Source organism: Phalacrocorax aristotelis, chromosome 1 (genome assembly GCF_949628215.1).
Source record: "Phalacrocorax aristotelis chromosome 1, bGulAri2.1, whole genome shotgun sequence".
Taxonomy (NCBI): Eukaryota; Metazoa; Chordata; class Aves; order Suliformes; family Phalacrocoracidae; genus Phalacrocorax; species Phalacrocorax aristotelis.
Window position 1 is genome coordinate 207,673,815 of NC_134276.1, and position 27,984 is coordinate 207,701,798.

At 36.2% G+C, this 27,984-nt stretch overlaps 1 protein-coding gene across 8 annotated transcripts in view; it reads right to left on the reverse strand.

Moving 5' to 3' along the window:
• Nucleotides 1-27,984, reverse strand: part of CACNA2D1 (calcium voltage-gated channel auxiliary subunit alpha2delta 1) — a 428,757-nt gene that overhangs the window by 36,637 nt on the left and 364,136 nt on the right. For 3 of the 8 annotated variants that reach the window (XM_075081508.1, XM_075081506.1, XM_075081511.1), the window contains exons 13-21: nt 25,241-25,319; nt 23,212-23,261; nt 21,503-21,592; nt 18,626-18,694; nt 17,046-17,120; nt 15,617-15,691; nt 7,461-7,532; nt 6,321-6,392; nt 1,010-1,071 (exon numbers count right to left, since the gene is read on the reverse strand). In XM_075081508.1, coding sequence (XP_074937609.1) covers nt 1,010-1,071; nt 6,321-6,392; nt 7,461-7,532; nt 15,617-15,691; nt 17,046-17,120; nt 18,626-18,694; nt 21,503-21,592; nt 23,212-23,261; nt 25,241-25,319 — 644 coding nt within the window. Of the gene's footprint in view, nt 1-1,009; nt 1,072-6,320; nt 6,393-7,460; nt 7,533-9,549; nt 9,647-11,576; nt 11,634-12,860; nt 12,920-15,616; nt 15,692-17,045; nt 17,121-18,625; nt 18,695-21,502; nt 21,593-23,211; nt 23,262-25,240; nt 25,320-27,984 lie in introns of those variants that run through there. The other 5 variants (XM_075081510.1, XM_075081507.1, XM_075081513.1 and 2 more) reach the window with 4 other exon arrangements.

Below are 27,984 nucleotides of genomic sequence, written 5' to 3' on the forward strand. Positions count from 1 at the left end.
ACATTTGAATTCTCTTGCCAAAACTGATTTGTTTGGTTTTATATATAAATTAATGTTTGCATTCTACTTGGCTGTATACCTGTGCAGAACACAAACAGAAAATGGGAACCAGCTGGGCTGAGGACTACTGTAATTCATCACAATAAAAATATTGTTTTGGTAAAAATTTGACACAATATTTGTACCATCTAGTTTTGAACTAGAGTAGTGTAACTTTTCTGGGACTTTGTAAACCTTAACTTGGTTTGGATAACGTCAAGTTTCTACATTCCTTCTAATGTTACAGAGCTGTGTGCTTAAATGAGTTTGAAATAACATATATGCCAATGTTGCATTCAAGGAGGGATGTGCTTTTACCCATTACTTCATTTGTTTCTACTGCCACTCACCACATGATTTTTATATCAAAGTAGTATGAGGGCTAATTTGTTAAAACATGTCACAAACAGATACAGACTTTGGAGATAATCGGTAGCATGGTTCCTGTTCCTAAGTTCTGACGTGAAGGTCAGCAAAATCATGATATAAGCAATGACTGTGACTAAAACAAGATTTGCACAAAGCCTGTCACATTTTTTGTTTAGACCAAATGATAGCATCTTCTTTTCAATATGCATATTAAAACAAGAACATGGAGACAATGCAAAGAAAATATGAAATAAAAGGAGGAATCTAAGAGAAACTGTAAAATTAAGAATCAAAGCATGGTGTAACACAGAAAGTAGGTGGAAAAGAAAGGTTCTTAACAGATATCATAAAAAACGTTTTTTTCCCTGCATACTGAAATACCCTAGTGATAAATCTGAACAGTCGGATGAAAGACTGAGGTTCTGGTCCTTAGACAGAGAAACCATTCTGAGCTGTAAAGGAACGCAGAAAATCCTACACAAGATGATCTGGTCCTGCCTGACTTAGCTAGTGTAGAAAATGTAATGCTAAAATATTAAGAAAAATAAAGAAAAAGGACATTTAACTACACCAAAGAAGTAAGACAATAGAAACGAGTTACCTGTAATCGGTGCCATTCACAGCAGTCCAGGTATATGTTCTGTTTCCTTTATCAATATATCTCTACAAAGAGATAATGGTGAAAAAATAATTAAACCTGAAGCCTCAATAGGCATGTCCTTTTCTTGACAAATAGTGTAAAATCAAATACAAATCTGTTGGAATTATATTTATTATTTTGCTAAAAGCATACGTTGAGCTGCAATTCCTGTTCTTAAACATTTTCCAAAGTTATATTATGCAAAAGAACCACCTATATCCTTTTTATTGAACAGGAAAGAAATGTAAATTTAACTGAAACCAGACAAACATGGCCTATCATTTTCCCTTTTAAATTCATTAGCCAGGCCTATGCAAACTTGTTTCTATGTGATTTAAATTTGCTAAAAGATGTCATCTCCTTTATGGACCACTTTGCAGTTAAACTATGAAAACAAAAAACCTCAGCAATAAAAGGACTTTATAAGTAACTCTTTAAAAACAAAAACATCCTGTGCCTGTCCTTCCAGGTCACAGTACCAGTGGGTAAATTCATTTAAATTTAAGTAATATCTACAGGCACAACCAGACAGTCCTGATTACATAGGTACCCCTTGCTAAACTTACATATGTTTCTAATCTCATTAGGAGGCTTTTGAATTTGTGAAAAATTTAACATGGAAGTAAATGTTTATTTTTAAATAACTTAATACAGTAGGATAAGCTTTACCACTCATTTTCCTTTGGTATGAAAAATGATGTGATAGACACAGTCTCATGGTTCCCCATAGATTTAATCATTAATGCACCTGGCTGACATAATTTTACTCAATTTTCCACTTTGAAAACTACAAGTTTATGCCAGCTGCAACATATTATTGTTTTACAATCAGACATTTGTAAGTATGCCAGCAATGAGGTCTCTGCAGCTGTTGCACTGCAACATTACAAACATCAGTAAAAGGTACCACAGGTATATGCCTATATTCTTTCTTTCCCTGCCGTAAAACAAAAGTGTGAAAATGACCTTGGTTATGAAAAAGAGGTGTCTTTTTTGATATTTATGATTCGGAACCTTCTCATTACCTGCATGACAATATAAGTAATTTAAAAGTCATTTTGGAAAGCAAAAAAAGAAAAAAGAAAAAAAAATGCATATATCAGCGTCTAACGCCCTGATATATTTTATATGTAAGGTAGAAAGATGGCTGAAGAGATTCCTATCCAAGTCTATTTATATTTAATAACGTGCCTGTACTATTACTTCAACTCAAGAATAAGCAGCCACTTGAGGGGCTGGCAGCCCCTCCAGATCAGGCTCAGTGCATGGGTTGCACACGATGTATGTTGGCAAGAGAAAAGTAGTCCCCAAGGTGGGAGGGAAGGAAGAGAAGAACTGGGCTCATATTAAATCCTCTTGCCACCAGCACTGTGAACAGGCTTGAAAGCAAACTGACTGAAATCTCCCTTCAAAGATAATCCAGGAGATCACAAATCCTCATATGTCTGCTCCCATTTATCTTTGCCTACTTCATTGCTGAGGGGTCTGGGACCATCTCACCCCAGCTGGTCACTGCCAAAGAACCTACGCGTTACTGCCGTTTCTGTGATGCTTCAGTTTTCACTACTGTCCACCCCGGCTGCCTGAATGTGGCAATGCTTTTGTTCCTATGGCATCTTCTCTGTTAATTGGAAAGCCCCCGAGACCTTGGGAGACTCCAGTGCACCCCACCCACGCTTGCAGTCTCTATGCTGCAGTATGAGGTCATCTCCCAAGGCACTGCTGGGGCCAGCTGCAATACAAAAGGAAAGCGATGCAAACTTGAACCAAAAAGCAAAACAAAAACAACATCAATTTTAAGCCTCAAGACTGCAACTGTCAGCTCAGAGCAACTGACCACATCAGCCCCTTTTATAAGAAAATATATGAAGCTATCAAGTCTTAAGGATGCATGGCTCATGCATGGCCTGTGGTCTGAAACAGCTTTATTCTGGTTCTGGCAGCCTGGAGCTGGGTGGGTGCAGTGGCTTGAATCAGTCACCATTGCCAGCCATTTCTGGCCACTCCTTTCTTCTCTCAGAGAGGTCCAAGTAAAAGAAGAAAACTTGGGCCATGATGCAAGGGAAGGTGAGGGAAAATAATTTCATTGGGCACTCGAAGCATCTGGGATCAAAAGGCTTGGGATAATCTATTTATACACTCACTGTGGTCTGGGCTGTGTATTACTGGCACATTCTCATGCGCTCAGGGATGTCACATTCCCCCAGCCCGGCTTGTTGCTGTAGCTGCCTCCAGCATTTGCAGGTGTAAATGTTTCCCCTCCTTCCCTCTTTGGGCAAACAGTTGCAGGACCAATTGTTTCAGGTCTTTTTTACTACACAGTCTTAAAAATGCACGCACAGGCTGAGATCTCTTCAAAAACTTTGCAATGAATGCAACTTCTTGTAAAATCCCAGTGGTGAATTGTAACCTTCTAATCCTCCCTTTTCTAACGACCTACACAGAGCCCTTTCTACCCATAGCCTTGGAAAGGCATTCCTTGAACAAAACAACGCCACAAGTCTGAAAATGTCCCAGTGAGTCCCTCCCTTCAGGAGCAGCTTATCCTCAACACAGATGCTAGCAGCACTTCAGACTTTCCAACAGTGGGTCAGGAGTGACCCAGTCTCCCTTCAGAACAGGGGGACAGGCCGGTGGCTTCCTAGACAGGATGGGATCCTGACACAGGTGAGGTAGCAGAACTGATATCAGATGGAGCTTACCCCACCTGCTCCAGGAAGGCCCTATTCATTCACCATCCTCCAACAGTGGAAGCATTCAGGAAAAGGCATTTTTTTTTTCACGTACCAGGATTTCCCCATAGTTTGTACAGCAGTATTGTAAAGCCTTACTCAGAAGGGCTGGGGTGGGGTCTTTATTGTGAGAAAGCACAGAAAACAGTCCAGGCAGAAGGCAAAGGAACTGCAGATACAGGTCTCTGCTTTAGAAGAATGTGGGAAGAAGTGCAAAGCAGCATGACGTCAGATACACAGAAGGAGCGTGGGCATGTTTAATGAAACTGTGGGACTCCACTGGTTCACGGATCACAACTTACAGGCACGCTTTTCACCTGGACAATATAAGTGTAAAAGGTCTGAGTCAAGTTGACTTTCCTCATAGACACTAAAGTAGGAAAGTATGACTCTGCTGTCTACATGATTGCATGATCATCATTACCTTTCAGCTAAGATCATCTGCAGTTATATTTGCCTGTCCCACTGAAGCTGAGGTTCTGTACTCAAGAAGAGAGTCTATGAAGCTCTACACTTACTGAATAGGGTATCAGAAGGAAGACAGTGCCCAACACTGCATCAAGTTCCCTTGACTCTGCAATATAATAAAGTACCACGACAACCTTTCTGCAGCAAAGTCACACACTTGTTAGCAGGGATTTGAATGAACAGACAGATTTTAATATGTCTCCTCACAGGTGGACAAACACACAAGTAAAGTCACTGATCTTCTCAATGACACCCATAGCTCAGGAATAAAAAATGCCTCTGATGGATTTGTACAGTTGTGAAGATCTTGAGCGTGGCTTCCTGTCCTTATCTGCACTCCTTTTAAATTACACTCTCAGAAGCAGCACGCTTTGTCACATCTGGTGCTGAGGAATGGTCATGAGATGTCCAGCTCTGGAGCCTTCAGCAAAAGAAAGACATGGACCTGGTGAAGCAGGTCCAGAAGAGGTCACAAAAATTATCCGAGGGCTGGAGCACCTCTCCTATGAGGACAGGCTGAGAGAGTTGGGGTTGTTCAGCCTGGAGAAGAGAAGGCTGTGGGAGACATTATTGTGGCCTTTCAGTACTTAAAGGGGGCTTCTAAGAACGATGGGGACAGGCTTTTTAGCAGGGCCTGTTGCAACAGGACAAGGGGTAATGGTTTTACACTGAAGGAGGGTAGATTCAGACTAGATACAAGGAAGACATTTTTTGCAAAGAGGGTGGTGAAAAACTGGCACAGGTTGCCCGGAGAGGTGGCAGATGCCCCATGCCTGGAGACATTCAAGGTGAGGCTGGACGGGGCTCTGAGCAACCTGATCTCATTGAGGATGTCCCTGATCACTGCAGGGGGGTTGGACTAGATGGCCTCTAAAGGTGCCTTCCAACCCAAACCATTCTGTGGTTCTAAGTATGTTCCCAAAGGTCTGTTGGGGAACCAAATGACTGTGAACTTGACATTGTGATATCACAGCATTGATGAATGACATTGAATGGAATGTAAGGAAGGAATGTGCTGTTGTTAACAGAATAAAAAAACCCCATAAACTCTGAGGCGTGATTTCCTATCAATTTAACGTGATTAGATTCTGTAGCACATGCCTTGCAAGAAGGAGGAACTTTTCACTTGAACACTCTGCCATTTAAGTACAAACAGCAGAGCCACTGGACATATCAAAGTTACAGGAGATCAGCAGGAGAGGGCAGCTGATACAACACATGAAAAATTAACTGCACACTCCCAAGCAATTCTGCTGAGTCTTGTTACAGTGTGCTCATTTATATAAGGGTTGTGTAGTGTCTGCTTGATGTTCTATTTGCTTCATGTTCTTCTGCAAAGTCTTTAAATTAGCTACCTTCAAGCTATTTTACATCCAGAATAAAAACAGTTTCAAAAAGCTGTTGTAGAACTGTAACTGTGGGGCATACTCTGCACAGAACTGCTCCTTTGGCACACCAATCATGATTTTTCTCATTAAGGTCCCCAAGAAGCAGAGCATCCACGTAAGGAACTATATCAAATCTGAGTATTTCCATATGTCTATTTCATTAGAGAAATCAGCAGCAATCTTTATCAGAAATGAGCATTTTGGACAAGAAAATAAAGAAAACAGCTGTTTAGAAAGCACAAGTACATAATATAAGATGAATTTGCTTATCCCAAATAGTTTTCATTTATGGCATATGAATGTTTTATTTTTTTCTTACTATTTTCTTCCCATTCAACCACAATATAAACTACAAAACCCATCCTCACACATCTCGACAAGAAAATTAAGTACTTTGTTTTGGGATTCATACACAGAAGTAGGCTGGCCCCATTTCCTGGTGAACAGAGTGTAAGACCTCATCAACAACTGCCTGATTAATGAGACACCAAAGAAACCAGGAAACAGAACAATTCTTCTTTTCATAAGTACATAATTTCTTTTACTATAAGCCAGTAGAACTAGCGAATCTAGCGGGAAAAATGATACAAACTGACATTACAAAATGAACCTTTTCACCATTTCGCAGTATTTTTCTGGTTTTGTTTGTTCCTGTAAATGTAATTGCCCATGTTCCTATCTTACCTCATCTTGGGACTTGACAAGTGTTTCAAATGTTTTTTCTCCACTTTCTCCATCTATCATTTTTTTCCGAATCTGTTGGCAAGAAAAAAAAAGAAAAAAAGAACTAGCTGTTGCATGTAACATGAATAATCTTTTTGGTGATTCAAAGCATTTCATACAAACACAGAAAATGGTAATGCATATGAAAGTCACAGCTCTTAAAAAAAAAGTTTTTTAGAATTTTCAGATTTTTCTAATTAGAAGTTGCTTTATCCAAATATATACTCAATCAGTAGAGCTATGAAGCAACAATTCTGGTATACTTTGCATATCAAGACCATCCCATAAAACCCTTCATCTTGGGTGCTAGAGAGTATGAATTTTGTGTGGATTAGAAGGAGTTTTGTCTAGCATTTCTCATGCTTCCCAGCACATTTGTGTTATTCTGGTATCAGCAGTGATTCACATAAATATTTTTATACCAGTCCAAGCGTAATTCGTCTCTGAAGCAGGAGTTTCAAAGAAACTTAAGGTGGAATTTAACAGGTACCAATAGTATCATTATGAAAGAGCAATTTCAAATAAATTGTAAAAATGTTTAAAAATTTAAAATGCTTTAAAATACGCCACTTTATTTCACAAAGCTAAGAACTATTTTTAAAAATCCTGATTTCTGAATGTATTATAAAATTAGTAACTGAAAAATATACAAAGGATTTAATTTGTTGCCAACACGTAACTATATTTGTCAGTTCTCTCTCTCACCACAGCAATAGGCTTGCTTAGTAAGAGATAGGGAAATACTTTTAAAATATTTCAGGTAATATATTAATAACCTATTAAAAATGTTCTGTTCTGAAAACTTTACAAGCCCCCTCCCCAGGAGTTGCCACTTATTGAAGAAAAATTATTTAAGTAGCAATCATGGTGTCTTTCAAAATGAGAGGAATATGACGCATTGCCCTTGCCTACGAATAATACCGGTTCTCAATTTGTTTAATTTAAATTCATCCATCTATAAAGTCATCATCTTGACAAAGTTAAAACTGAAATTTATAGTGAAATAAATTTCTGTTCAAAATCTAGAACATTTATTGCTTTTCAGTTATTATACAGTGAAATACAAACAGCAACAGGTACTAAGAAACCAGATAATCTCACCTCAACTTTAATATCATTTTCCAATTCAGCATCTAGAAAATCCAGTGTAACAGGCTCCTGGGATTTAGGATTCTGAAGCAGAAGATATTGAGTGATCAAATAATAAAGACGGAGTACTATAATGTTACAAATCATTCTAATCCCTTCATTCCTAAATACGGTACTTAACTGGGTTTACTTACCCATCTATTTTAATCTCTTATATCACGATGAATTTCTAGTGGCCCTTTCTCATTTATTTTATTTCATTGGACAGAGAGGTTAATTGGACAAGTGAAAATCAAATTAATACTAACAGCTAGTGTCTGTCCACAGTCTGTCATGTATGGGGCTCATGCTGGGAAGCTGCTTCCCCTACTGCTGGTCTGTCACAGGCTGTAAGAGTGGGAGAAGTCTCATCAGAGGAAGCATCAGATACTAATCTCTCATTAGGTGTCTTGCCTCCAAGAAGGGAGAGGGAAATCTGGGAGAGTTTTCCAGCTAACTGGTAAGATGGAGTAATTGTACTCTTTTGCAATTTTGCCAAAACCAGACTACAGACTTGCTGTTGTGAGGTGGGAATGGACTGCGGCTCAAGATTCAAAGAGGCAGCAACTCTAATAAAGGATTTATTTATTATAAGAAAATAAAAATAACTTTTATTGTCACCATTACAGGATTTCCTTGAGCACTTTGCAGCTTTGAATGCATTTCTCCTGACATCAGTACTGTTTTCTCAATTTAAGAGGCAGGAACCTGTAGCACAGAAATGCTGCGACCCGCAGCTTCAAGACCTAAGGAATGTACATGATGTCGACCCTTGACTATGGAGCACAGGGAAATATGGTGGTACGCATCTGTGCTAACCCTGGTCCCAGAGGAGTGGGGGAAGACCACTGTAGCTCAGCTGAACTTCTCAGACCGCCCTCCAGCTTCTATTCCCTTCTCAGTTGCAGTCTGCATTTACTTGGACAGAGACATCTTCTTTAAGAATTATTAGGAACCTGACTCTTTTTTTTTTTTTTTTGAGTCATTTTGGCTAAGCCCCATTGAGTTTATATTATGCGTGGTGCAAAAATATGCAGTCCTCATCACACAGCAGTTATTTAATGCACCCACCTAATGAAAGATCTTTAGAAAAAAAGAGTATGGGGATATATTATTTAACTATTTAAATCTGGTAGTTTAGAACAGAAGATTAAAAAGGTCCAGTTTTTGTAATTTATTTTGACTGAAAATTTTCATTGTGTAATAGGACAGTTCCTACACGAAAAGATCTCAAGGTCTAGTTTTATCAGTAACTGAGCACTGTTTCTCATATGATTAGTGACACAAAAATTGTTATTAGCTGATACTATTATTCCAAGACTAGTGTAAATTCTGATAATGACATTTTTAGAGGATTTCAGTGATTCAGCTATACTAACTGTTTTTTAGGGTAGACTAAAGTTCTTTCTTTCAAAATGTTGGTTATATTCCTTCTATCCTAAAGTTCTCTGACAAAGGTACATGACAGTTGTACGTGTGACTATTCCATCACAGAATGCAAACACATTTTATCACAATTTATGTAGGGATTTCCAGTTCGTACTGGAAGAAAATAACATTCTGAATAGCTGTTAAAAGATGCCTTCATATAAGAGTCTAGAGCATTAAAAGCTTAAGAGTAGCCCTTATTTTCAAGACTGTAATATAGAATAGTGTTAGAATACAACAGATTATTCCTTCATATTCTTGAGGAACAAATGTACATGTCTCTGGGTATATGGAATCATTCCTTTTCTTAGCAAGAAAGGCTTGCTGTCTGCTAAGAGAAAAGCCATTAAATTTATTCTCAGAAAGAGAATATGTACTGGAAAGATTTTAGACAAGGATTCCAGATATTTCTTTTAAATGTCTACTGATAAGTTCAAAGAAATTTTTATGCTCCTATTTATATATGATAAACTAGTGACTTCACTATAATAGCATTAACATATGCTCTCTACTAATTCAAAACAGTTTAATTATTGTTATGCAGCTGCTTTTCCCCCCCAACAAATCCACACTCTCAAAATAAATAGAAAAAGGCTAAAATGTAAAAATAAATTAAAAAAATACATTTTCTTACATGCAATGGATAATGAATAACATGGTCAAACCCAAACAGCATGCATGAAGGCATTGGCATGGCAGAGGAGGCATTTGTGAAGTTCACATTCCATTCCAACACACAAAGGAACAGAGAAGAAAAAAAATCGTAAAAAAAGAAAACAAAAGCTACCACATCAAATCACGGTCAATATTCATTTCAAATGATAACCTGGGCTAGCCATAGTTAAGGAGTCCCAAAGACAAAATAGTCAACTTTAACAGTCTGTCAAAATTCAAGTACATATTAACTGTTTGTTCTTGTTATTTTTAAGACTTAGATTATATCACTACACATTCTTTACAAGGTATTTATCAATGACTTTTGATGAAGAAACTAAGCGTGTATAGATACATTATGTGATGTGCCTCAAGCACAAAGAAATCCATTAGAAATTAGAATAGAAAATTCCTAGCCCCATACTTTAAATGGAAGACTATTTCCCCTCCTATGTCTTTTTCCCCCAATAATGTGTTTTTATCAGTATTTGGGCTCCATAATCTTTTCTTCCAAGGTTGCCATTTAGTGGGGTTTATTCCAAGCCATGAAGAAACAAACTTACTGTTCAGTTTGCTCTTCTCTTTATCCAGTCATGCACATGACATGACTAGAATAAGCACAACACCACCACATTCACCAGCAAAACTTAATAAAACAAAAGAAAGTAAACCACTAGCCATGAAGCATGCAAATAAAGGGAGTGCAAACCATTTTCAGCATGACAAATAAAGGCAAAGATCTATTACTTCAATGACAAATCAAGAAGGAAACAAAGAAAGAACTGGTGCAGCAACATAAAAAATAATGTTCATTAATAGATCGTTGTCGTGTGTTTTGGGAGGTCAGTATTCTCACAAATTCTACAGAAGACCTTCCTTGCTGAGTTGCAGGAGCCTAGTTCCTACTCATACCTGCACTACTAATGAAGACACAGGCTGCTAGGCTTTTAAAATAAATGATGGTAAGAAGGCAGCAAAATCCTGGGCCACAGAGGGACACCCAGGAGCATCTCGCATGGAAGGGAGCCCAGTGCTTTTCCAGAGCTGTGCCTCCCTGGGCAGCCAGTACAGCCAGGCAAACCCAGCAACAGCCAAATCATACCACAGCACACTGAGGAGCCAGGGGTGCTCAGAAAAAATGAGATTTTTTTATGTTCCAGGGCTGCTTTCTCCAGTGCATAAACAAAAAATCTAGCCTTCACATCTTCTACGTGTGGTATAAACACAGCCACTTGAGACTTGCTGAAATCACTGACTTGAATTAGATCAGGATTTTGCAAGCCACCAGTTTTGCATTATATATTCCCATATGTGTAAGAAATTAACATGGTATACTGTACCTAATCTTGTTATTTTGGTAGTTATATAGTTAATCTATTCTTTTAATGATTTTCAAGTTTTCATTAAGTGTTTTCTGCTTCAGGATTGCATTACATAAATGTTACTAATTTCCTTTTCCCTCATAGGGTTAATGGCAATTAATCCTCTGGAGCTGGGTTTGCTAAACTGAGAAACGTTATGTAAATAGCAGATAAAATATATGCCCTACTCTGACTTCCCCAGGAAAAAACCTAAATGGTTCATTCAAATTCTGTAATGTTATACAGCATTACAGCATACACGGTACAATAGAACTTGGCAATGAAGTCATAAGAATGATCATCTCTTGACTTTGGGTTTATGCAAGCAAAGCCAGCACAAGTAGTCTCTTTTTTTTCTCCAGTCTTCAAAATCATTTCAAGATCTGAAGAATAATTTTTACAGCACAGCTCTAATTAGCACCTATTAGTAAAGCACCATAATTTAATGGAATGCCCTTCACCTCAGCCAATAACATGTTTTCTATTATTTAAACAAGGAAGAATGCAAGCTTCATGCTTTGGAAGCTGTTTGTCAAAGTAAACAGTTCTCTAGTTAGGTTTTTCCTAGTAAGCAGGACAGAAGCTTTCTAATTGTATTTCCAGGTCTATGCATTCTAATGCACTAATCACCTCCATCCAAAGTTACCTGTACATTGGGTTTCCTTTTTCTCAATTTAATTTTTGGTATGCCCACACCAATTTGCTGAAGTAACAAAAAAGCAGTAATTTATATTTTTACACTATTAGTAAACAGCCTACTTATAGAATGGAATTCTGCCCTCAACATCTATACTCTGCAGTGCACATTTACTGGAAGTGGAGACCAGCCCTCATTGCGATCAAGAGTTCTGAGCTCTGTCAGAATCACACACAGAGTTTTTTCTAGGGAAACAAAAACCAGACAGATGTTAAATGATGTGAATTAAGTTAACAGAGAGCTCTCCCTCCCACATGCTCTTCCACAATTAAAATATAGAATAAGAAGAGTTTCACTTCTTGTTCACTGTTATGTCTGCTCCAAAACCACCTCCTCTTGCATTTCTTTCCAAACCATAAGACAAAATACTGGGCCCTACTGAAGCCATCTAGAATTTTATAATTACCATTGCATGGATTTTGATCAGAAACATAATGGAAGTGAAGAAAAAGATGCTAATCTTTAGAACAGATTCAGAAACTGAATTATTTAATGTTTTCCAATCTTTTATAATTAAGACTAATCTTGTTAACACATGCTTAATGCATTCAATTCAGTGACTGTTTATTTGGTGGGATATCCACCTGTTCTCTCCCAGGACAATAGGAAAAATACACGCACGTATGCACAGACACACAAAGAAAATTGGCAGAAAAACATAAAATTAAGCATTTGTTTAAAAATGTAATATAACTAACTACACAAACTTGAAAAAACGTATTTTAAGCAGTTTAGAACTATACAAAACTGCAAGTTAAAAAAGGTTCCCTGTGTTATGCTTTGACGTAGTTTTCATGTGCAAATAAGATCATGATGGGAAATTTCCTCATGATCTCAATACACTTTTGAACCTGACTTTTGTTAGCTTTTCTCAGCTGTGCAAACGCCTTTACAAGTTCTAAATTTCTAAGGGCTTCTTTTTGTGAGATGATACCGCAAGACAATTTCTCAAAATATAGTGTTGAACCAGTTGTGATTTGAGGTAACAGATTTTCAGAAGGAAAGCAGAAGACGTTCAGAAGAAGGGACCATTGGAAGTTTAATACACCCTTACCTCTTCAAAGGTAAAGACATAGCTATGTTTTAGTTTACATCTATTGAAAATTTGCTGGGAAAGAGGGTTAAGATGTTGTTTGTTAATACATTAACAGCTACCAGGATGTTCAACTAAAATTAATATGACATGTTAAAGAAAGTCCATGAGTTCTAAATAGATCTGTCTTTGTAGTGTACCTTAGTTTTAAAACGTAGTTCTTGTATCAGTCTGAATAGCATGCACCACCCCAAACAAACTAGGAGTGAAAAAGTCTAGTCTGTGTAACTGTTAATAACAACAATAACAATAACAATAACAATGCATATGCTTAATATTACATTTGGACATTATGCTACAACATGAAACATGTGACTTATAAAATACCCTTTTTAAAATATACGCTAAATCAAACATTTGGGCAATATGTGAAAGCATGCCTGGACTTCCATATACCTTTAAGTAGAAAACTACACAGAGAAACCATGACCATTAGTATCCTAATCCATCTCAGTCTGCCTCGATCTAATTGGTATGAGCAGAGTTTTTTGCTCTCTAACAAAGATTCCTTATTCTCCAGTCTTACAAGTTTACACTGCAGTATAAAGCACACATGAAATTAACAGAATCCATATCCATCAGTTCCTCATAAGATTGTGCCTAAACCAAGAATACTGCATTGCTTCATTTTATGTTCCTTCTGTTAACAAAAAGATAGTTTCATGTGCATATAAGCAAAAGCTAAATAGATCACTCGCCATCACCTGCATTTCTAGCAATTTCTAATGAAGAAAAGATTTTGTCAGTAATGATGCATATATTTCACAGAATCACAGAATCACAGGCTGGAAGGGACCTCAGGGATCATCTAGTCCAAGCTTTCTAGGAAGAGCACAGTCTAGACAAGATGGCCCAGCACCCTGTCCAGACGACTCTTGAAGGTGTCCAACGTGGCCGAGTCAACCACTTCCCTGGGGAGATTATTCCAGTGATTGACTGTCCTCACTGTGATTCTGTGATTTGTCTCAGAATAATTCACCAAGCAAAATCATCAAATCAAAACTTTCATTTTTTAACACATGAAAATATAATGCATATATCCAGAAACTGAAGTCTATATAAAAACCTTCTTTTCCCTTTTTTTTCTTTTCTTTGTAAAAGGGTCCTTTCAAAATAAATCAATATTTATCATCATCAATCATTATCAATCATCAATATTTAAGATCAAGTTATTCTTTCTCTTCTTCAGAAGATTTCGGTTTTCTTTTTTCTTTTGTTACACATTTGGCACAAGATTTCAAACTTATTCATTACTTCACCAGGAAATTAATTCAAATATTCACAATGCTGACTTCCCCTAGCTTAAGAATTAACTTAATCACTAAAATATGCAGATGAATTCTTCATGTCTTTTTCTCTCTTTGACAGTTAAAGATGGTGAAGTAGTGAAAGGGGCTCTGCTATCCCTTTTGTAGCTATGATAGGACTTTTTGGTGAAGAAACAAGAGAGGAGAGTCGCACAGCCAAGAGGTCAAGAACTTGCTGCTACTCTGCCACAGGAACATGGCTGGGAGGAACAAAGTGATGGATGTGCATCCAGTTTACAAAAAAACCCAGTATTTCCATGCCTAAAGGCAGCAAATACAGGCTTCCATTACTGAAGAAGTTTCTCTAAAGTGTACTAAGTGCTAAAAAATAACTTAGGAGTAGGGTGCCACTAAAGTTTAAAAGTCTTACTAGCCTTATTTTCCTGTGTATTGACAGCTTGCATTTAACTTGGCCATACATTGCTCAAACCATCTTAATGAGAAATTATAACATTGGCAACCGAACTACAGGGATATATTGTTTGGTCTTCAATACTTCAGGTGATTCATTATTATTTCTAACTTATCATCTGGAAATCATCTATACATTTCTCTCAACCTGGACAGGTTGTTTTTTTAATTTTAGTTAATTACATTTTCACTTTGTATTTTATATAATGCTGCATTTGTGCACTATAAACTCAAGAGAGAAAATTTGCTGAAAGTATGTTTCTAATATAATCAAAATACAAGTGTTTTCAAATATTCCACTAAACAGAAGATTGACATGGAGAAAGCCTTTGCTAAAGCAAAGATTGAAGTTCTGATTTTAGAAAAAAATAATCCATTCATCCATTGCCATATCTCATCAAAGCCAGGGAGGCAACTAATTTAAGAAGATACAATATAATGTAGGAGTCCCCACAGGGTCAGGACCATAGTTAATGGATAAAAAACCAGACTGAAATCTTGGATTTAAATTGTCCTGAAATTTGTGGAAAGTTGAGTCCTAACCAGATTTAGATAAAGATTACACCTTTAAAGACGAAAGGCCTTTCTCAAGGTGAACTACTAAAAAATCTAGCATTGTGGGAAAGAGTGCTTGGTTAGATCCATCCCAACTCTGCAGCTCAGGTTTCAGCTCTGGTAAACAGAAAATAAACAAATAAACAAATACAAAAATATAAGTTAAATACATTGTGTTTGCCCCTGATTTCTGTGGTTTTGCAAATACGAAAGTTTCAATTTCTGAAGTTAGAAAGCATCACAAAAAGGCATGTGCAGTAGTAAACTGTTTGCTTCGAGACCGCCTTGTAACATACTACAAGTTCTTCACAATATTACAGCTACCACTAGTTGGCTTTTTTTAAGAATGTATATTAAAACACTTATTTCACATAAATAAATGTGCATGTGAAATATACATATTTTTTATTTTATTGGTATCCAAATTCAATACAAGGCAATGCTGGTCTTTGTACTGACTAAAGTGGATTTGGATGAAGTCATACATGCACGACAGATTTTCCTGACACCCCCATAACTGAGAAATCTTTACTATTGCTCCCTGGCACTTTCACCAGATCTTAGATATTTCCGTTATTTCTTACAACGTCCCTTTAGAGAAGAAATTAGAAGGGTTTTCATACCTTTGGTTGGAGATTTGGATGAAGAAGCACATACCCATTAGGATCAATTGCAAAATAGTATCCGTTTGGACAAAGCTGAAAGAAAGAAATGAAGCTTAGCATTACAAGGTTTTAAGTAATAAAGAAAGATTAGTTAAATTGTTTTCAATCAATGATCACACTGAGAAAAATACATTGCCTTAGGCATCATGAAATATGTGAGATATGAACACAAAGCAGATAAGTTCTTAATATTTACATTTTTAGAATCATAAACTTGGAGAATAATTTGACGGGACCACTGCACGTCACCTGGTACAACCTGCACTGAAAGCAGAGCCAAATTCAAAGTAAGATCCGACTTCAAAGTTGGACTAGGTTTCAAAGGGTCTTTGAATACCCCCAATGGCAATTCCACAACCTCCCTGGGCAATCTGCTCCATAGTTTAATGACCCTGACAATTTTTAGGTTTTTTTCCAGTTGGTATTTCCATTGCCACAACTATGTCAATTGCCTCTTGTTTTTTGCTATATACCTTCAAGAAATGTCAAGGTCCATCTTCTCTATAACTTCCACTAGATAACCTATTAGGTTTCTTCTTCAGTCTGAACAAACCCATCTCTCAGCTTCTCCTCGTATGCCATGTACTCCAACTCCTTGGCCAACTTAGTGGCTCTGCACTGACTCTGCCCAGCATCTCAGTGTATTTCTTGTGCTGAGGAGATCAAACTTGGACACAGTACTCCTGATGCAGCTGTTCATTGCACAGTTGGCCTTCTCTAGTGCAAGGGCACACTGCTAAATTATGTTCAGCTTGTCCTCCACCATGACCCCCAGGCCCTTTCCTGCCTTTTGAGGCAGTCTGTCCCAGCCTGTGCTGTGGCATGGGATTATTCCATTCTAGACGCAGGACTTTGCGTTTGCTTTTGGTCAAATTCGTGATGTTCCTTTGCTTCCTCAGTTGTTATTTTCCACAGTACTAGTTACTTTCTAAGAAATTCCCTGGCTAGATGCCTTAATATATAAATCAATCATACCAAGTAGGGTACAGACAGACATGTATATTAGAGAACTTTTCTATAAAGAACCGTCCTATATAAATGCTAAGTCTTATTAGATTAAATGATTGTGTACGCTACACTGTGATAAGAAGCACTCAACTAAACAGCAGTGCCTTAAACTAGAGGAAAATAATTAATGGGAATATATCCCCCAATGTAAAAGTTGGCTTTTTCAGATGCATCCTGATGGACAATTCACACAGAAGCACATATATGGCTGGAGAGAAAACCGACAGAAAATCTACAACAATGGAAAAGAATATATGAAAAGAAGCCTGCTGGTATTTTGACTTACATCCAGTCATTGCTGCATGACTTATGAAAGGGCATGCAAAGAAATCATACATAAATCAGACATAAAGAGAAACCACTAACGCACGCAACTTACCGTAAATCGGGGTGTCAGTTTTTTTATATCCTCCAAAGAGACATCAACCCCCATTACTCCAAGAATCAGCTGATTCTGGTAAGATTCCAAAATGTTAGAGTATGTTTGACATATTTACAATGCAGAAAAACCGCAAGTCAGTGAATTTTTATTTTGCCTCCTTCTCCTGTTTGACATACTACTTGAAAAGTTGCCTATTCACTTATGTTTCTATTCTGTATGTTTTAAATAATATCTGAGTGACGCAAAATAACAGTCAGTACATTCAGAATTTAGTATAGAATATGAAAACTGTTTATGAAGTTGGAAATGGATGCTTTCCTGGATTAATAACAAAATAATTAACCTCTTTGTCTATGGTATAATGATGAATGAAAAAAAAATAAACAAAATAAAAAAAAGAGACTAATAATCAGCATTTGAAATCAGGTACTCAGGCACCACATCTACTTCACTTGTAATTTATTTTCCTACCACAGAAAAGGGGGACAGTCATTTATATTGTATCGCCTGAATCCCTTCTTCATATTAAATAAATTTGGAATATGTATTGCAAGATGCAGCTTGCAGTCTGGAACCTAAAATGCACGCAGAGACCTAAATCTAGCAGATTCAAGTTTTCCACTTGTTCCATCCAGGTTCTCTGTACTAGACCATGTCTGTTTTACTTCTCAGAAAGACATCCATTGATAATCAGTAGTATCTCACTTTGCAACCAGACTTGGTGAATTCCAGGCATTTTCTTGCAGATACGATTATTAAATCTTTTTTGTCTTGTTTTGTTTTTAAAAAGGAATCTAAGAGAATTATTCTGAAAGTAAATAAAAGAAATGGTAGTGATCAAATTAGTATTTATTCTTTCTGACTCTATTTAATATCTGAGAAACTGAATGAAAAATTATCTTGTCTAAACTTCTGTATATTTTGACCTGAATGAACATAAGTATCACACCAAATGTACAGTACCATAAAGCATACTTGAGGTCTGATTTTAAAAAATTAGCATTTTGTTTTTGCAAAAAGAACAAAAATAGATTCCTTTTCAGACTGTAAGGAATGTGAGGACTGTTGGGATGGGGAATTGTATTTATTTAATAGTTACACTTTAATCTAAGTACACAGTGCTATTTTCTATTATCGTTACAAACAATTAATTTAAAGCCTCTACATCATTGCCTTTTATCCTGCAATTTCATAGCTTCACAGACTTGTTATAAATATATCTGTGCTTCCTTTCTTGGCAAGACCTGAATAATATCATATACTTCCAATCTATCCATCTATTGAGCACTTAATACAATCCCACTGCCACGAGGTCACAGAGGCAGATCAAGGAATGTCATACCCTGAAATCAGAACTACAAAAAGCGCGATCTGCATTATCTTGTTCCCAGGTTATCAGGCAACTATAGATGACCCTTTTGTTTCTGATGTACAAGACAAACTGCAGAAAGCTTTATGGAAATACACATTTTTCTAGGAATTTAGCATTCAATTGAGTTCAAATTCTGGATTTGGGTTTTTTGTTGGTGGTGGTGCTGATGGTTTGTGTTTTTTTTTCTCTTTAAGTAACAGCTTACTATTTTCCCATTTTGTTCCTTTGTTAGATTGAAGACAGGTAGAGTTCCTGTAATCACAAGGCCCAGCTCCTAGGAAATAATCACATACAGAGGGGAGAAAAAGACTTTTTAGTTAAATAATAAACATCAAACTATAAAATATTAGAACAATCCTGGGATTACTGTAGCCAAACACTAGATATGAATACTGACTTTTAGTTTGCAGAAAAAGGAAAACTAATACTACAGAGTTAATAACAAATAATTAATAAATATCGCTGCATAATTCTATGCACAGAATATTAAAATTACATTTTTTGTGTCCATGTGTTAGTGAGAATAAGAAATTGTTTTTTAAAATAGATGGTGTACAACAACTTAGGATATAATAGTTTAATAAAAACTAAATATTATGAAAACCTGTTTACAGCTACAGTTCCCACTATATGAAAAACTCCAGATTGGGTGGGGGAAGAAAAGAAAAAAGAAAAAAAGGAAAAAAGGAGGAAGCCAAACTAAACTTGAAGATTGTAAATAGGTTGGTAATAAATACATACATGCAAAATCAACGGAAAAAATACAACAGGTAATGCTACTACTTTTCATATCATCACTACTTTTCAATGTCTTGAAATAATGTCCATCATCAGTCCTGCAAAATCACATAGTCTCTTCTGGTATTGAGGCAGGGGATTTGCACTTATTTGGGAAGATATAAGATATCTCTTTTTTCCTTTATTAAGAGTCACAACTCAGACTGAAAATAGAATCCAGAAAACTGTACTTTTAGAGAGCCTGAAAAGATTTGTTTTCCATCCAAAATTGTCCACAGGCAGATTTCTACCTTGTTTTGTCCTAATGTTTGGTTTTAATTACAGATTTCTCCCCCCCTTCCATGTATTTTAATGAGGAACCATACGACTTCTCTGGTTTTGTTTCATTAGGAAAAAAAATAAGCTAAAATACTTTATAAACCACTCTGATAAAATCAGTTCTCCCTTTGCTCAGTCTAGTAGCACCTTTTTGAATTTTAAACCATCCTTCATTAACTTAACTTTGTGTATCAAACGAACGGTGATGAGATCAGAGTCAGTAACATCACATCAAGCAAAGTGAAGTGACGGAGTAGTGCACTTTTTAGGAGAATAAGAGAAACAAGAAATGGAGATGAATCAGAAGAAAAGAGAGAGGAGGATATTTTTCAGAGGGAGGATTGAATAGATACCTAATGAAACCGGTGGAGTATGTATAGGGAGTAACACCCTCTGCCCCCAAAAAATGTACAGTTAGAGAGGAAACAAATTGTTAATAAATTATGACTACTGGTTCATAAGCTGAACTTAAGTTCTATACAAATGTGGCCTCATGTAATACACTCTGCATTGCATTCCAAAACAGCTGCTGGACAGTAAGAGAAAAAGGATATGACAAAGTCCGGTGAGACACATGCAGGAGAAGAGCACGCCCTACAGGAGGGAATCGCTTTAGGTAATTTAAAATAAAGAACCAGTGTGACCAGTTGGTCCCAATCCCTGCTAAAATCAAGAATCAGAAAAGGGCCCAGAGTGGATTAGATACACCTGTGCCTTTATGCTTTCATGTGTGATGAGAAAGTCCACAAATTTCAGCCTTTACCTCAACAGTTTAGCTTGGGTTGGTCTTCAGTTAATAGATGTATTAGTAAAAAGAACACCTACTTTTTACAAATATATATGTATGTGCACACACAAATATATATATATAATGATACATACACAAACACACATATGTAACACATGAATGGAGAAAAGCTTGAAGGAAAGACTGAATGAACCTGCCGAAAATATAAAGCAACACAACAGAAGTCTGCAGGTATCACTCGTTTTACTTCATTAAACAGATCTCTCTCTATCCCCAGTTACAAATTTAGCTTTGGCTTTACAACAGGATATGTACAGAACATATGAACTTTCCTCATAACATCCTTTATGTTTCCAGTAAGTACCTCAACAGTAACCAAGAAGACATGGTTAATGAACTTCTGGCCATTGAAATTCCAAAAAAATACTATCTCCTCTGTGTCACACTCAGTTCTATGATGCGCTGATAAAAATTTTACAGTAATGCGGACTGGCGGGAAGAAGTGTATTTTGACATGACAGTAGATGACCATGTGAACTTGGATAAATACATGATTACAGATGACCATTTTGCAGTAATTTTTGCCTAGAGTTACTCAGAAAAGGTTATCTAGAGCAACAGATGGGATTGCTGCTAATAATACTTTGCATTCCATAGTTTCCTGAATATGTTTGTTTTATGAGACCAAAGTGATAAATTCAGCAGTAAGGAAAGCATTTCATATATCTTTTTGCTTATTTCCCCTTTATATACACTGCCCAGTTAAAAAAATCATTACCTTGAGCAAGCAAGTAATTATAACTACCATCATAGTTTAGAGATCCAAGTTCAAAATCTGTGCAAATACCCAGTAGCACTGCCAGGTTTCATTCTGCCCAGAATGCTTTAAAATAAAACCCAAACAGCTCCACACCAGTTACATAACAGGCGACCTCCTCTGCAGCACAGACACAACACTGGAAAACTATTTGCTTCTTTTTTTCTTTTGCTAATCTGGGGACAACAATGACTTACACTTAAAGATCTCTGCATAGGATAAATTGCTTTTCTGTGTTGAAGTTCAAGACAGTTAGGAGGATACTAGGTGCAAGTAATGACCAACACATTGGAAACAGCTGTTCAGAAAATTGCTCTACTGAAGTGTACAGATGATGGGAATGTGAGAATATTATATTTGGAACTGTAGGAAATCGAGTCCTCAGGACTGCAAAAAATGGACCCCTATAGTTACTGATTTGATAAGACTCTTACTTTACTAGAGATAAATACAGATCATACCAGAGCATCCAGATAGACATTTGTCCATTGGACTTGTTTGGCTTTCTCTCCAGCTAAAACCATTGGCCTTCCCAAAACATCCAGATATTCCTGCCAAAAGAGTAATAAGCTCATCAGAGGGCAGTTATTAGACCACGTCCAGAAACAGCATAAAATTAAAAATAATGAAATAAAACCAATGAAAAGACTGGTAAAAAGAAGTCAAAATACAACACTAATACGGGAGTAGTATTTAATTATTTCTTTAAAATTATACTACCCAACAATTCAGTCTTCAGTTTGCAATATTTACTGCCAGTGCAATTCCTGTGTTTCAGTCTCAGTCACATGGACCTGACACATCCATAACTACTGGTCTCTTTCCACAAGTGAGAATTACCACTATTTCTGTTCCAAAATTAATTGCTAATGACATAATGAAATTACAAGCAGATGGCAGAACCTTCAACCCAGAAGAGAGAGTGCGCAATGGAGGGTGAGTGGTGTAGCAGCTGGGCATGTTAAGCTCCTGCAGGAAGAACTTGTATAACTTCTACTGAAACAAAAAATTCAAGAGTTTTAAAACCTGATAGTCCCTGCCTTCCTTCAGTCACGGAGTAAGGCTAAAGCTGGTGATCTTATGAGGTGTCAGACTTCTGGTCTGGTTTGGGAGTTGATGCCATCAAACTTGTTTCAGTCTTCAACCCTTTCTATTTGTCTAATCATGTTAGGGATATTTCTTGCCAGACACTATCTGGAACAGTTTAACAGAATCAAAGGACTCTTATTCAAGCCAAAAGTAGGACTACTTTTCTGCCAACAAATGTCATGCCTGGCTTGGGAAGGACAAATAGCTGCTATGATATTTCTCTGCTTTTCTGAACATATGAATACATGGACTTTCAGACAACTGAAAAACAGTATATCTGTTCATCTACACTGTCAGTTTGGATCACACCATATAATTCCAGGGTCCTGTGCCCTAAATAATCTACATGCATGGCTGCTAAAACTGTCCTGCATCCTTTTTGAAGGAAAAGGCTCAGTCTCTCCCAGACTGGTTGGGTCAGTCCAGGTACCTCTCCTATGAGCAGGATTGTACCAGGTCACTGTTTCTGCCCAGCTGAGTTCAGATACACTAGCAGGGCTATGCTCTCACACACATCCACAGCCTTCTCTGTGCGATACAAACCCTTAGGATCATGCTGTAAGCATGGCAGGAGCCAGACTACAAATATCTAGACATGTTACAAAAAAGACCGGTTTTATAGAACTTTATAAAAAAATTGTTGCTGTGTTTCAGGATCAAAGAGGGACAATGTAAGGACAGGAGGAAAACTAAGCCCAAAAAATGACCCTTGTGCAAAGAAGGTCTGCAGGTTGCAGATCACTTCAAACGCTATGTTGTGTGCACACGGTCAGCCTGCTTCAGAGGATGCCAGCATGACCAGTATGCATGCAAGCTGCTGTGGGCCAGCGGGCCAGGGAAGCAGGGATCACACTGTAAATTGGTTCACTGAAGCTACTAAAAAGAAATAAATAAATTAGAATACTTTAACAGAATAATGCCTCATATGTAAAAGAAAGCATTAATTTTTTCCCTGTTCTTAATGTAGTGTATCGTACCATTTAATTGATTCAAACAGAGGTGAAATACGACATATTCAAGAACAGAAATTACTCCACTTGTTTATGTTCCAACTGTATCTGCATTCGGTCAACACACTTACCTGGGTGTTTATTCTTATGGCTCCAATGGATGGAATTTCATAATAGTAACCTAAAATTTGGAACAGAAAGAATGCCATCTTACTATAATATATTGCTAGTCTCTTAATCTTGAGGAATTTCATGCATCTTGTAATTTCTAATTTCATTTTTTTAGAAATTATGATGTATGAATGGAATGCCATTCAGGCCAAGCCAGTTGCTCTTAAGCATTGAAAGTATATGAAGTGTTTCTTTTGTCTGTTGTTTTTAAAGCTGAGATAAAGTACTGAATTTTAACTCTTGAATTCCCAGTTACTCTGATGTGCAAGTATATGTAATGGGCATTTTAATCCACTGTAACAGCAACATAATTATATGCTGAATGCACATAGGAATGCCAGTAGAGCTACAGTCTGCAACAACTGTGAAATTCATAACAGAAAAATAAAGGCACTACGTGGAAAGGATGAAAAAATCAGACTGGTATTTCTTGTAACTAAACATCAGAAATGTCTTTATTCATCACTGATTATACCATTTATTTGTTTGAATTAAAAATATTGCCCATATACACCAATAAGACTGAAAATACAGGCACTGAGATAGACTTTCAAACCACGTAAGTTGTAAGACAAATTGGAAGGAAGTGGGGAGGACTAGAGAGGAGAGTACTGAGGTTAGTCATTTACTTTGCTGTAAGCAATGCGTGACTTGAAAATAAAATACAAATTTTAATTAAGGAAAAGTTAAATAAAACTTTGCTCCTCTGGATATACAAACAAATAACCACATCACTTTTGGACAGAAGATTATGATCATTTTTCCTTGATAAAAAGAGGCCGAAGGTGGTTATGCTTTAAGCCAGCTGGTTGTCATTTGTTTTATAACAATGGAGTTCACGTGCACATAGTACATTGAGAAACAAAGACGTTAGTTAAAAAATCTCTATTCAAAAAGACAAACGTTGACTTTCTGTAATCACCTGACAATACAATATGCTTTTCATGAAGTTGTTGTATCTTCTGCATAACTTGCCAGCACACTGAGGGATTCATGAGGCTATGGTGTGGATGTTATTAATACAGACTACAGATTCTTCTATATAATTCTTTTTTTCTGTATCCCTTTCTCTTTCTATCTTTCTCTTATCTTTGGTTTATGTTGTTCTCATGTCTGAGAATCATATCTTATACTCCTTCCCTGGCAGTCTTAATTTTCAAGACCCTTTGTAATCTATCCCACCTCTCACATCTTTCTTCTTACTGATTTGTAAAATACTTTCTCATTTTCAATCAAGGCTGGAAGTTTCTCTGTTTAAAATATTAAAAAATATTATTTGATAATTTATTTTCTATTTGTCTGTATTTATCTCTTATCTCTTTTTCCATAATTATACTGTAAAGTATTTGAGGTACCTCGTTTTCACGCTCTTTTAAAATGCTTCTGACCACGGGTGTCACATAGAAATTTTAGGAGAAAGTACTTTACTTCCTTACTCTCACCTTTTTTATTTTTTTTTCCCTACATAAAGAAATCAGGATAAAAACAAAAAAGGTAAGATGCTGTTAGAAGCTAAGAAGTCACAGCAAGGAAAATTTTGATAATTTAATCAAAAAGGGGGAAAAAAAGACAAGTGATCTGGCCCCTTGTCATTTTTGGAGAAAAACAGAAAGAAATCCAAGCAGTCAACCAACCAAACAAAAAATCCCTTTGTCCAGATCCCTTAATATAAAACAGCCTTGCTTAATTTCTTATCTGTCATCAGTTCCATCTTTTCATAGATGGCTATTACAACAAGAATTCTCAAAACTGAACCATAATATATTATAATGAAAAATACTGTTATACTTTTCTTAAAATATAAACTTAAATAATCAGAAGTAAATATGCAAGCTTATTATATATATATATGCATATACGCTATTTCATCAAATAACTTTTTGGAACTTGTATTAAAAAATACTATAAATCTGTAATTTTCAGACAATAATAAATATATTGCCTATCCAAAGCTCTAGCAAAGAATAGTCTCAAAGAAAAACACAGTACCTTTATTTTCACAGGCCATCCACTGTATGGGTCCTTTGTCATAATTATGTTGACCAACAGAAAATGTAAACACACGTACCTATGCAAGTTAAAAATAATGCACATAACTATATGTCATTAAATAGCTGTGACAAGTTAATCATATTTGGATTTTTCATACATTTGAACAGAAAAAGAAACCTCTTAATTTTCCATTTTTTACCACCATAATAGATACGCTGTTGTTATGATGTTTTACATACTCCTATTATTTGGCCCAACAAGTAGAGCTCAGGAAGAATTTTCTTTCACACATCTTTCATACTTCAAAGCTCTTACATTGGTTCCCATCCATGAACCATTATTCTCTTATAATATAAGAGAAGGGTAAGGGTAATTATAACTCTTCCGGTTTTGTTAAATTAGTTGACATAACCTCCTATCAATATTAGATGGTCACCAATAAATTAAAATGAATATATGCATGGCAGTAGAATTCAAAGCAATGCAAAATGGGATTTTTTTAGCATACAAAATAATTTCAGGAAAAAAGGATGAAATTTTCAGATACTATAGAAAACAAATTCTCATTTTGTTCAGACTTTCAGTCTTTTCCATGTAAAACCACTAAATTAGTTCAGCTGAGTTCCAGGAAAGGGTTAAGCTTCTGGTATTTCACTTTAATCTCTTGACATACATTAAAGCTATATGTTTTATACGCATAATTCTATTCTGTTTAGCCAATGCAACTCCAATCTATCTCAGCAAGTGAGGGGGATCATGCCTTCAGAAGAATTTACCAAATGCTATCCAAGTTTTGGACTGAAAATATGCTTCTCTGCTGAAATTATTTTCCATGTAAAGTGTCTGATTTGAATGAGAAAAACTAAAAACCAAACTCAGTAATGCTGTATACAAATTAAAAATCCTAAAAGGCACATAGAAAAATTAAAAATATTATGTTTCAGTTTCTTGCTGAATATTTTGCTCCACAGCTGAGCATTTCTGTAACATGTGGGAAAAATATTTTCCCAACAGTTTTAGTAAGCTGTTCACTGTTATCTCATCCCTCTGAAGAAATGTCTAAGGACCAGACTGCCTTTCCTTTTCAGTAATCTCTTTCTTTATGGACCTTTAACTTTACCACTTCACTTTACAAATCACAGATCATAACATGAAATCAGAATATGAATTCCTTTCTATGGAACTTCGTGACTATGTTTAAAATTAAAACATAATACAATTAATTTGCATGCAAGCTATAACTGAGTAATAAGGTAATGTTTTATTTAAATACTATTCACAATATAAAATTGCAGAGACTCCTTGTAAACTACTGATTATTGTTAAGTTTTTAAATTACTTATACAAATTTTCATCACATTGTTTAGAATGTTTTATTACTACCTAAACCTTCATTTGTCAAATAAGCAACAAAAATTGCCTGATATAGTCAGAGCTAATGTATTAACCAAGAGCTGAAGGAATAGCTCCAAATCATCAGTCAACAGCTTGCAATTGATGAAACTTTATCAGTGTTGACCCCTACACGCAAGGAGGACAAACAAAGCTTTGTCCTAGATGTCATTTTTAATTAACAATACATTTTGATTTGCTTTATCCATACAACCCCTTTGTTTCTGCAGTTAAAAGCAGAATTAAAATAACTACTCTGCAGCACTGAATGCTGATTCAGGTGCTTGGGTTATTTTTTTTAAATACAGGCAACATTTGAAGTTTTTCAATAAAACTAATAAGACTATCCCACACAGGGTCATTTCTCAGTAATGAGTCAAGCCAATTACAGTTCTAGTTACCCAGACAGGAATGGGAATGACTGTACCTGTGTGATGGTAAAATTTTGTTCTCATAGTTCCTATGGATAGAGACAGATGAAAAATGCCTTCTATTACCTTGAAAATATCACTATTGATAGTGTGAACATGACTTCACCTGATATGTCTACATCTCACTTATTTTTTTAATGCTGTATTACATTGTAAATTCAAGTTACAATTGCCATCCCCCATTTGCTCTTGACCTCTTTTACAAAATGTCAGCTCTAAGTCTTCTAATGGATCTTTCTGTTTCTATTTAATTATCACCTATTTTTTCCAAGCTGAATATCACAATGTTATTTTCTATTGGTATCTCTCAGCTCCCAAGGTCCCTGCCTACTATACTCCTGTTCTTTTTTTTTTTTGGACTCACCACTGCTTCCAGTTTAGTGTCCACTTAACACTTGATTCAGACTACATTCTTCTCAAAAACTATGGTGCAATAAGAAAAATCCCACTGAAGGCCACTAGTTAGATACTTGAGTGACCTGATGTCTCTTCTGGATTAAAAGTAACTAATTAATTTAAGACAGTCATGTGGGTTTGCTTGTGTGTGTATAAAACACAAGTCAATTAGACTGGACTGTCTAGCATTTGATCTCAGATGTAAAAATGAAATACTTCATTGGATTCAAGTTGTGAAATGGTATGTAATTTAGGGAAAAGAAGCAGCATGTTAAATCTGCAACTAATCTATAGGAATTTAGAATTTAAATTAATGACAACAAGCAGAGGACAATATATCTGATTTACTGTTCTTTGGATAATTAACAGAGATAAAGAATTGCAATGAAAATTTGAGTTTTTAATTGTTACTTGGTTTGGCAAGAGGGTGGAACATTCAAAAGAGTTTTCTTTTTCCTATTGCCTCATCTGGAATTGAGTAGAATGACAGACCAGCTGGAAAAATGAGTCAGCAAGTCAAAT